We start from the raw sequence: 12,253 nt of genomic DNA on the forward strand, positions 1-12,253 counted from the left end.
TCTCAAAAAGAAACGGAAGACAACTTTTTACACACAAGAGTTCCTATGAATTCCTTTACATTAACAGAGCCAAGAAGCATACATAAATAGCAGTGTATGATAACTCACAATAGAGTGATAACAATTGACAAAGTAACAAGGCCTTACACCACTGGAAAATTTTCAACCTGTGAAACCGAACACAGACCATCCAACTAGGAACCACAACTGAAAAAAGAATTATCACAACTGCTCCGCTGAAACACCAGATTTCGACGGCAACAGGTCACCACCATTGACACCATATGTCTGTAATGGAAACTAGTATTTTTTGCACATGGATTGGCAAATAAGGATCTATAAGTACAACATCTAAATAGTTTATTCCTCAAGGATCCAATCAACTAGTCCCACGAAATCAAAGACCAGATGAGACTAAAACATTGTGCTCATTTAGATGCCTCTGAAAATGAGCCAAGCGGTTCTGCAATTGTAATATCCCTGCAGCCTTTTGAGAAAGAATAGTGTTCAATCTAGAGATGTAATCATCCAGCTGATTTCCTGGTTGATCTGCTTCAACCAACAGCTTCATCTCCTACACAAACAGAATCAAATATATTATCTATCATCACATCACAAACATTAGATAAGCCAAACAAGCTGGTCACAGACCTCTCTGACAATATCTATCGTCTCCTCAACCAGTTTTCTGTGAGCAGATACCAGATCCTCCTCTTCCTGAAACCACATAATCCAGTCATCAAAAAAATAAGAAATATGTGAAAAAACAATATCTGACACCAGACCATACTGAAGTCCTACTTTTAAGAGAGCATTCAGATCATCTTCTGAATGTGAGTTGTTAACATTGAAGGTTGGCAGATTTTTGCTTTTTGCCAGTGTGTGAGTTATCCTTCTTCTGTCATCTACGCCAGAGAATTGGTAGGTCTCTGGCTTTCCGGTCTTTCGCGGTGGCCTCTGCTCATAAAACTCCTCCGAGTAATCAAAATCCTCCATGGTAGTTCCAAACCTATCACCTCGGTTATCCTTGAGGACATCTGAATATACAGCCGAAGCAAAAAGGCCCTCCTCCCTTCCACTAGGTGTACGATCCAGATTAAAAGGGGGAGAAGCCTCTCTCTCAATCTGTCTGGACCATCCAAATCTGCTTGTTTCATTTGGAACATCAGAGATGTTGCTCTCAAAATTTGATACAGCTGGGAAAACTGGAGACAGGGATGCAGCAGTTGAGTCCCTTAGGTTAATGGTTGACAATAAAGGATCCTTCTTTGTAGTGTTTCCCTTTGAAAGACTCTTAACCCTGGGAAATAAAATATATTTCACACACATAAGTACAGATTAAAGCAGATAAGCAGTGTCCTACATCTGACACTCAAGATTCCATGGCACCTGTCAGCATATCTTAATGTGTTGAGAGTGTGTTCACATGATCCTGAGCTTGGCGAAATGCATGATACCATAACTGTGCGTGAATCACCAACAAATGAATCTCTAAGAACTTCAGTCAGTTTACTCCCTCTGAAAGGAATGTGTCCCTGATCATTGTCGAGTGCTCGAATACATTCTTTCAATGCAAGCAGGCTCTTATTAATTTCAGCACCTTCCATTCTGCACAACGAATATTTTCAGTTCCAGCAATTAGGTGCACAAACCCAACTAAATATGATAAGAGAACATCTAAAGGTCATAATGTGAAACAAAGTTCTACAGTTAGCAGAGCAGGACACATGGCAGAGACAGGAGGAAGTCACCCACTACATGATGGATGCGAACCAGAAGATCCAATTGGAAGAAGCCAAAAAAAAAAGTTGGATAAGTACAACCTCCCAGCTGTCAACAGTATGATCACTATATGACAATATTACATTGACAATCAGAATACAAAGCCAAAAAGTGGAGAATTAAGATCATCTAACCAGTTAAGAGTTTTATCAAAATTGACATCTCATTGGTTTGACCCAACAAAGAAAGATACTACAGCATTGCCATGACTCTGGTAGACCTTAGACCTGCTATACCAACCAAAGGTAACCAAAGTACATAGAATGTAAGAGAAATCCTACCTTGTCTGCTTATCATTATCAGTGGTATCTGCACCACGTTCACTTCCAGCAAGATCTATAAATGAGAGCTTCCCAACAACACGGGGAGGCTTTGATTCACTGCCATCAGCAGATTTCTTGATAACAAGCTGAAGAATAGCATGTGAGCGGGAAGATTCCTCATTAGCACCAGTTGTGCCTGTACTTCTAGTGGAATTTCCTTTCTCAATAAACTCTTTGATTGTCTCCACATCTGATACTTTGTACTCTTGCAAACCAACAATACAGACTTGCTGCTTACCATCCTCCCTCATGAAAAGCTTTCTGCAGAAGTAGATTTTTAAGTCCAAGGAACTGAAATTTGGAACGTTGTAAGAGTTGGCTACCTAAAGATGCCAAGGTATAGCTAACCTTCGGTCATTAAGAAGATCAAAAAGCTTCCCGCCATATATCTCAAAGAAACTCACGAACAACTGGAAACCTTGATTACGGTAAGCATGGTGCATTAATCTCAAGATATCCTGGGATGCTTTAAGTGGCAGAGGTTGCATTGTATATGTTTTCCCACTCCCTAAATGAAAAAATAGACACCAACTTAAAATTACTGTTCCATGATTCAAAACAAAATCAGCAATAGATAATAGTCAAAGCAGCAGGATGTCTCAACTACCATAAGCCTACCAATATAATGAATATATAGCTGAATTCAAATCATAACAATACCAGAGGAAAACCTAATATAAATGCAGAATGTCGGATCTACTCACTTCAATAACATCTAAAGAGAGCAGTTGTATAATGACGGGCCATTCAGTACACGAAACATAGCTTAACTCATGTAAAACATATGAGGAGTTGCTCAATATCCAAAGAAAGGCAACGTACATATTTTGGCTTTGAAGTTTAACTACTTGGCAGAAAGTCCACACCTACACTGCTCACCAGACCCCTTGAGGGTTTAAACAAAGATATCACTTCAACACCAGAGCAATATATCACCCAGATGTTTCAATATAATTTTTGTAAATAATGATGATACTGATTACTGATTAAAGAGAGAATCAATAACCTTTCTGAAACGCTGCCCAAATAATCACTACGTCAAAGCCTTGTTGTAACTCCGAACTTGGTGGTGCTGCACTTGTTACTTTGTCAATGGTAGTTGTGGGCTGAGTCGCATTACTTGACGCTGTCTTAAAGACCATGGTTCTAAATCTCGTAATGTAAGGCTGGATCATGAAGGACCTAGCCCCAGGCAGGATCTTCTTGAACGAAGTTTAACGTTAGTTTGGTCTTCAAAACTGGGCAATAATTGATGAACTTGTAGCAGACATTCCTTAATCAATCGCAGAACTTGTAGCAGATCACACAATGGAAATTAAAAAAGAAAAGGAAAAACAGAAGATAGGATAGAAGAAGGATAGTTTGGATTGAGCCTCTCACTCTCTCCTGGGTCTCTCACCCACGGCCTCTCACAGGAGCTGTCTCTCACAGCTACATGGCTAACAACCACAATTTTTTTTTATTTCATCGTTGGCTGATCAATACAGCCTCTTGCCTTTATTTATAACAAAGCATGCTTACAAATAGTAACTCCCCTTTTGGCTATTGGGAGGATTACAAAATAGAAACCAAACGAAAATAGAAACTAAATCTAACTAAAACGAAACGAAGGATTGAAACAGAAACTTAAGAAAATAGAAACCTCTAAATAAAAGCTAAGCCTACTTTCTAAATCTGAAATTAGAAACTAGTACTAACTAACTTGGTAAAACTGAATTTAGAAATTGTCCAATCTCCTATTACAACTGGAAACTAAAAATAGAAACAAGCTAAACTGAATTTAGCAAATGCCGGTTTTTCCTCATAGCAACACCATTCTGCTGGTCTCCTTCTCCTTCCTCTTAGCCATCTAGGAGCTTCGGGCTCTCAACGATCAATCTATGGTCTTTAGAATTGTTGTAAACAATGAATGAGAGAACCAATAATTTAACTGAAACACTGCCCAAATAATCACTTCAAATCCTTGTCATAACTACGAACTTGATGGTACGACAATTGTTACTTCATCAATGATAGTTGTGGGTTGGGTCATGTCACTTGACATTGTCCTAAAGACCATAGACACTCCCAAAGGTGCAACTGGGTAGAATTGCAAATTGGCCTCCAAGGTAAAACAACCTTGGCTATGGCAAATAGTCGTGCACTCTCCTACTACGCCCCTTCAAGTTCTACAAAATTGTGCTCAGACTCAAAGAAGACTTTGAAAGAAAAGTCGGTAAAACAGAGGGAAAAACAGGTGTGCTTTAGGAAATCCACATTCACAAGTGGAGAGAGTGAGAGACGGAGAATAACACTTAGAATAATCCTCTATAGTGCTAGGGACGTCCTCTATTTATGGAGAGATGACCCTTGGAAACACCTTTCCAAAAGAGCCCAAAGGATGTTTCTCTTTAATGGAGAAGAGTAGAAGACACAGAAAGCTAGCCATTGTTGGCATCCAAAACATTCTAGACTGTGTGTAACGCAAGATTGCCAAAATTGGTAACATGTCAAACAACACTCATTCGAAACCGATAAGACCTCGTTCAACATCGAACATAGAATAGTAAACATCGGTATGGTCCCTGGTAAACCCCAACTTAAAATGCATTATCCAACGTTCAACAAACAAAATCCGACATCGGGAAAACAATAACAAATGTCGGCAAAAGGAAATCCAGAAACAAGTTCGGTCCGTCTATCAATAAAAAGAACCACTCACACATACAAGGCCTCGCCATGCCACGCCCTAGCCCAGCTCGGCTCAATGCACGTGGACATGTGAAAATAACCTCCAACCCCAGGAAACAAGAAAGCATAGTGAGCCTTCCTTTTATGGAACCCTATCTTTATACTTCCCATATCAATATATAAACCTCACTTCATTCTTTTCCAATTATAAACTGGGACTAAAGTTCCGACACAAAAATGCTTTGCTTAAAAGCAACTTTGGAGAGGTCATGAGTTCAAATATTGTGGGAGAAACAACAACCAAAACCTTTTTTCAAAGAGAAAGAGATGTATTTTGAAAATTCTTTTGTATTAAATGCATTTAAAACCAACATTAATGTAGAAAACCTAGGACTTGTAACCAATAACTTGAGAGAGAAGACAAGAGAGAAATAGAGAGAAAATAATGGTTTAGAATTATATCATTGATAGGTTAACCCCTTTATTTATAATAGAGGGAAAATTACAAAGAGACTAAACTAGGCGATGTGGGACTAAAACCCACATAACCGACTGTACCTAATAACATAATAAATAAACTAACCCCAAAAAGACCAGAATATCCTCACGGTATTCTAGATTACATATTCCAACACTCCCCCTTAAGATGGATTATACAAATAAGTAAAGAAAGAAGATCCAGCTTGAACTAAAGAAAAAAGAAAAAAGAACTCCTAATAATGCTAACACTCCCCCTCAAGTTGGCGCATACAAGGTACTAATGCCCAACTTGAACAAAAATGGAAAAAAAAAAACTTGCAGCAAAATCCAGCTTGACATATGAATGCAGCTCCCAAATAAACCTTCAAGAACTTGAAAAAATAGATCTTCAAAACTTGGACAGACATGATCAGCAAACCGGGACTGAAATGTCTTCCAAAAAAGGCAGCTTTCAACTATCTTCAATAGCTATCCAGTGATGAATCTTAGATTGTCATAGTGACATAGAATCTTGAAGTGAAATAACTAGAGCAGCAAGCAGCTAAAAAAAAACTATATCAACCCAACCGAAAGTCCTCAAATAGGCAACAACCAAATATCTTCAATACTCTTCAATACTTTAATCTCCCCCTTACGACAAACTCAACCCACTAGCGAAGGATACCCAATGGCAATGGTGGAGAAAACTGATCTTCTATGTTTTGCACCAATGTTCCTGCAAGTTCTGCATTCTGCAATGTCTGCAGGTGTATTGTACATAATCCCCCCCTCACATGTAGTACACGTGAACATAACAAAGATGATGCAAGAGATAGGGCAAAAACATAATATTTCAGAATTTTCCAAGAGGTGCTAAGGGTAATGGAAAAGGAAGAAATGGCAAATTAGAGAATATCATTATTGTCCAAAGTGGTTATGGGTATATGCCAAAAGTATGGGATATGAAGGGAATTAGAATTATTGAAAGGGAACGGCGTTGGAAAAAAAGGATGGCATGGGTGTAATTTGGTGGATATCCACTTTTAAATACAATCCAAGCCAAAGGGCAAACTGGTAATAAACCAGAATTTTCAAGGGTCAATTGGGTAGTCAAATAGGGGAATGTATGAAAAAGTAATGGCAGTCCCGTAAATAATCAGAATTTTGCAAGGGCTTTTTGGTAAACAAAAAGCAATGGGATGCAATAAGTAAAATAATGGCTATGGAGAATGGCAATTTGGTAAATAACCAGAATTGTCAAGGGGTTATTGGAAAATAATGAAGCAAGGGCACATGAAGGGAATTAACATTTATTACTTGGGGAATGGTAGAATTGCAATTAAATTGAAATCCAATTATAAACCTAACTAGGCAAAAGGGTAAACTGGGAATGAAAAGTAAAATAAGGACAAGGGAGGATAAATGAAGATGCCAGAATTGTAAATAGCACAGTTAAAAAGGGATGGCATAGTAGTAATTAACCAAACAGTAAAGGGGAAACCAAATAACTAAAGGATTAGTGGTTAACTACTTAAATCTAATACCATAAGAGGGTGAATAGGACTCTACTCATAGTGAAAATGGGCATACTTGTCATTATGCTGAAGTACCCTTCTTCTCCACGACATAACACCTAAGGCAAACCCAAACACTTTGCTGGAACAGAGGCTTGAACACCACGACAGTAAGATTGGGGGCGGTAACCAAAGTAGTAAGTGTTGAGGGAATCGAAGCCAACAAGAATCAACCCTTGAAACCAGATCATCAGTAGTAGTAATCAACCAATCCTTCAAACCAGGAAATACCAGAGCCATAGCAGCGGCAACCGGAGATGTAGAACCAGAGGCGGAAACAGCATCTCCTCCTTAAGGTTGATTGTAGCAACGATACAAGGGAAGGATTTTATAGAATTGTGGACCAAGGCAGGGTTCGTGTAGGAGAAGACTGCTTCTTCCTCACGATTTCTTCTCAGCCATATTCGAAACAGACCTGGCGGTAACCGAGAAACCATAAAAAATCGACTCCTTGCAACTGAATCTGGCGGTAGGGTAGAAGTTTAAATCTGATCTGTAGAATGATGACCAGAATCAATCTCCACAAACTGAAGAAAAAAACTTCGAATCTGAACAACCGTGATCAGCAACTTGAGATAATCTGCAGAAGTCGATCTTCAAGAGGGAAGAATCGATTCTTGATAAGACAGAATAATCTTCAAAAAACATGCGTTCATCGATCTTCATTGGCTGGCCAGCAGATAAATACGTCTACAAATCAGAAACAGATCTGCAATAAACAGATCCTGTGTCTTCAATGAAAAAAATCCAAATTGAATCTGGGAAAAAGAAAGAACTGATGCAGGCTTTTAATCTCCTCAAAAGGGAAGAATCGATCTTCAAAACAGGGAGCACTTGTAGCAAATTGAATCAGCAACTCAATGTACGAAACCCTAGTTCTTCTTCTTCTTCTTCGATGAACTAGGGTTTCTTTCTAAAAACAGGAAACCCTAAACGACTCTCAAAACGGCAATCTTAGAGAGAATCAGTCACTGGTTGCCTAGCTCTGATACCATGTAGAAAACCTAGGACCTGTAACCAATAACTTGAGAGAGAAGAGAAGAGAGAAGTAGAGAGAAAATAATGGTTTAGATTTATATCATTGATAGGTAAGCGCCTTTATTTATAATAGAGGGGAAATTACAAAGAGACTAAACTAGGCGATGTGGGACTAAAACCCACATAGCCGACTGTACCTAATAACATAATAAATAAACTAACCCCAAAAAGACCAGAATACCCTCACGGTATTCTGGATTACATATTCCAACAATTAATTAATAAGTTTAACCCAGATGAAGTGATCTAATTGATAAGTATGTGCCAACCTACAAATACTCAAAAGTACTTAAGCACACCTTTAATCCCTCATTGAACCCTAGGCAATACGTCTGGCAACTAACGATAATCAATTTATAGACGATGACATAAGCTGCAGTGAGCAAAAAGAAGCACTGAACTGCAAGACTGTATCAGCTGGCTTTTCACTAGTCAATGTAGAAGCAGGCTCAAATATGAAGTTCAAATTCAAGTTAAAAGAAAATATGAGAGAATATTTACGTAGCTCCATGATAAAGAAATAAAATTGAAAATCCACAATTTGCAAAAGTTGCCAGATCAATGAAAGGTGTAAGGGTATGCATATTAACACAATATCTTTGACACCATAGATGAGGCAGCAAAGATCTCCACAACAAAACAGCAACACAAACTCGACAAAAAAAATTCATGCACATCAGACCAGAAGAACCCAATGTGCACGTGTATTATGTGCACCCTAAAAATTCTTTGAATAGAGGAATTTAACACTTATCAGATAGAGGTGAATGAAAATTAGACCACAACATGTCAATGATTCCCAAGGCACTTTCTCATTCAATATGTAAAATTTTTTGGTTCATGGTATATAATGAGCATGTCAAGGAATCTAACACATCAAAATTTTGAGACTCCACCACTCACCTGTTTGCCCATATGCAAAGCAAGTTGCTTTGGTCCTCTGAAAAATGATTGGAACAATAGGTGCCACAGTCTCACGATAGACCTATATCAACAAAAGAAACACCATGACAATATGAGAAACAGTGGTGCTGAGGAACCATATCCTGCATATTTGCTCTATACTCTACACTCACTTCATCATTTGAAACTTCTTCATTCAGCACTGCATCAAAAACAAACTCATGCTTCTCGACATACTCTGTCAGATCAACCTGCAGAAAATAATTAATTAGAATCTGGTCAATGTCCGTACAAGAACATAGTTCCTCACACCTTGATCCTATCTAGAGAAGCTTGCAAGCTGAGACAATACAGGGCATACAAATTAAGAAGAAGTTGAAGAGCCAGCATTTAAAGTTATACGTTTTTCTTTATTCGACATTTCTTTTTCTGGAAATGTTTACATCACTTATGATTTGGAATTTACATGGCAAGTATGAGGTCTTCAGTTACAAGCTCCAACTGATATATTTTAGCTAATGAATGTTATGTTGCATCATCCCACCACTGCCCAGGTCAGTGATAAATATCAACGAGAAGAGAGAGAAGCCAAGTTGAAATCTTCTGAACACTAGGAAGACCAACTTCCTTACTTTCACCTCTGGCCATTCAAACGGTACAGATGTGGGCACATCAAATTCAATGCAAGCAGTTGGTAAATGATTTAAGAAAATGAACATATAGGTTAATCTCATACACTTAAGGGCATCCAATGAGGTGAAGGACTGGATAGGCATCAAATACTCCATAACAGTTTGAATGATTGCCCGACTCACAAAAGAAAATTCATGCGATCTGTCTAGTGACATATTTATTACTTGTTGAGTAGAGCTTCTGGAGGCAAAGTGGGCAGGAGAGATTCTTCCTGTACCATAGTTTGGACTCCTCACTTGCCTTTTTTTTATTATTCCTGTCTCTTCTGGGGCAGCTTTTTCCTACCCACCTCCACTTTGATGAGGGGGTCCTTGTTTTTCAGATGTCTTTGATGGCTTGCAGTTTTGCTGCTTTGTTAATAAAGTTTTTCAAATTCCACTCTTTGGAATTTGAAAATTCTACTGTATCTATTTTTTCTTGTTTAATAAAGTTTCACTATAGAACGGGTGGGGAGGGGGGTGGGGGAGGGGGAGAAGATGAATATTGAATGCAACTGACACTGTTGTAAGCAAATGAAGTGCAGGAATTTCCAACTAAATCCTCACTAGCATCAATTAGACTGTGGCCTTAAGTCAATGGTTTACCCTTATGTCCCAAATGAAACATGTGTCTAGTTTCGCTGCAGAAGAAAGAGTATGATTGCAAAGGTAATACAAACTTCACCACATGACATATGAAAGGAAAAAAGTATGAGTGCCAATAGAAAGATGTATTCCACCAGACATAATGAATAAATTGAACAATAATTTATAGAGAAGGCTACGAGGCTTAAGCAGAACACAATAAAGACCAGTAAGATCAAGAATAATACAATTTATAGTGTTGCAGTTGCCTCCTCCATAAACATCATAAAGAAAAGATCACAACAGAATACCCTAACCTTCAGTTTAGTCTCATGAACTGTAAGAAAATTGGAAGTTGGCTCTATGGTTATAATGTCTTCCTCTTTCTTGGATATTTCCTTCTTATTTAGTGGTCTCTTGCGAACCTGCATTCGGTCCATCAGTTAGACATTATAATTTGGTAGGTTGCCCAGTTAATTTAAGCTATCAAAGTGCTTTTAAAGAGGCATTAGTCAATAAAAAATGAAATGGAGGAGGAGAAGAACCCAAAACTAGCAAAGTAGCATACCACAACTTTGATTTTAGCAACCGAACTAGTCTTCTCTTTATCAGCTGGTAAGCTTTTCAGAAGATTATTTTCTGGCAAAACACGTTCTTTAATCATTTGTTTGTTGGTAGGAAGATAAGACTCAGAGTCATCAAAGCTTCTTCTCCGAGCAGCATGGTAAAGAGTAGAATTATCATATCGAGCAGGAATCGACATCTAATAATGAGATAAAGAAAAATATGTCAGAATAACACTTGTGGTCATAGGTTCATCCAAACTTGTACAGAAGGTCAAAATTCAGTGGGTATAAAATGATATGAGATCTGAAGGACAATAAATCAGAAGGTTTAAGTGACAAGTGCCACTCCAATCAATCCAAAATTTCACACTGGTTCTTTAGTCAAACACCACTAGGGACACATACTTTGCATCCGAGCATAGGAGCTAAGCATCATCGAATTTGTCAAAAGATAAAAACAAACCAGCAAAAACTGGAACAAAATTGATGCTCTGACATTCATCAACGAAAAATTCAAGATATCCAAAACGAAACCGGCAAAACAGAGATAACTCTACATTAGAACATTTCAACAGACTGAAACTGAAACAACAATTTCAAATGGCAAGCAAAATTGTCAAGGAAAAGACTGAATCAGGGCTCATCGTATTAGAAAATAAAACTCTAACAATTGATCATGAGAAACACAAAAATGTCATCTTTCAGCACTAAAATTACCCAAGCCAAACGTAAATCATGGTTCAGAAGATGAAAAAGAAACTTACTTCCGGAAGTAGCTCAGTATCAAATGAATGCAGATCCAAGATACCAGGACTGAGCTCACCAGTCGACATTTGGTCATCACCATTCTTCCTCAGGCTAGACGACCTTGAATCAAGCGGCGGAGTCGAAGGCACCGAGGAAAACTCATTTCCTCCATGAAAGCTCCTCTGCACATTCCAAAACGTTCTTGAACCCTGAACTCCTCTTCCGCCGTCATAATAACCAGAGTCCTGTTATCGATTCAAGAAAAAATAACGATCAAAATCTGAAAAACCGACTGATCGATCCAATGTCCGGCAAGAAAGGAAAGGAAAAAAGAGATCGAGAACCTGTGGACCAGGAACATTTGCATTTGCATTCGAGGACTGAAGGTGCTGAAGACCAGCAGATTGAAGCCATCTTCCATTTGAAGAGGTCTCTGAGAAATTGTCGGAGTACTGACGCTGATGGTGAACGGTCGACGTTCCCGATCTCTGCATCTGTCTCCCGACTACGTTCATCTATCCAGTCTCTAACTCTCTACTCTTCGATCCGATTAGTCCAATGATCGGATACTCTCTCTCCCGGAAGTCAAAATCAAGGTGTGGTTTCAGGAACGCACGTCTCGGCCGGCCGTAGACTAGACAACCGACATTCCAAGCTTAAAGAACAAAACACAGATAGATTTTATAGAAGGACAGATGAGGAGAGAGAAAGAGAGAGGGAGAGAGAGCAATTCGAAATGGAGCAGAGCCGCAGAGGATATCCCTAGCTCTAAAGGAAGTTGAATAACTGGTTTATTTAACTTTTTTAAGTTTGAATTTTAAAATAAAATAACAGTTAAATGTATTAGATGAAATTGGTGAAATTTGTTCGAAACTTTGAAAGCAAAGACCGGGGCACCACCTCGAGGTTGTAATGCTGTAATGTTAGTATACTCT

The 12,253-nt window shown here is 38.5% G+C and overlaps 1 protein-coding gene across 1 annotated transcript; it reads right to left on the minus strand.

Moving 5' to 3' along the window:
* On the minus strand, positions 1-11,963 carry LOC122649981 (kinesin-like protein KIN-13B). The gene is made up of 12 exons (XM_043843258.1): positions 11,663-11,963; positions 11,336-11,563; positions 10,574-10,768; positions 10,323-10,430; positions 8,923-9,000; positions 8,750-8,831; positions 2,454-2,613; positions 2,064-2,366; positions 1,390-1,608; positions 802-1,300; positions 652-717; positions 1-574 (listed from the first exon to the last, which is right to left on the minus strand). Exons 1-12 carry the CDS (start codon positions 11,831-11,833, stop codon positions 398-400), a joined length of 2,286 nt encoding a protein of 761 aa, XP_043699193.1. The 5' UTR covers positions 11,834-11,963; the 3' UTR covers positions 1-397.
* Between the last annotated feature and the right edge of the window lie 290 nt (positions 11,964-12,253).

The sequence above is a fragment of the Telopea speciosissima genome, chromosome 2, assembly GCF_018873765.1.
Source record: "Telopea speciosissima isolate NSW1024214 ecotype Mountain lineage chromosome 2, Tspe_v1, whole genome shotgun sequence".
In the NCBI taxonomy this organism is placed as follows: domain Eukaryota; kingdom Viridiplantae; phylum Streptophyta; class Magnoliopsida; order Proteales; family Proteaceae; genus Telopea; species Telopea speciosissima.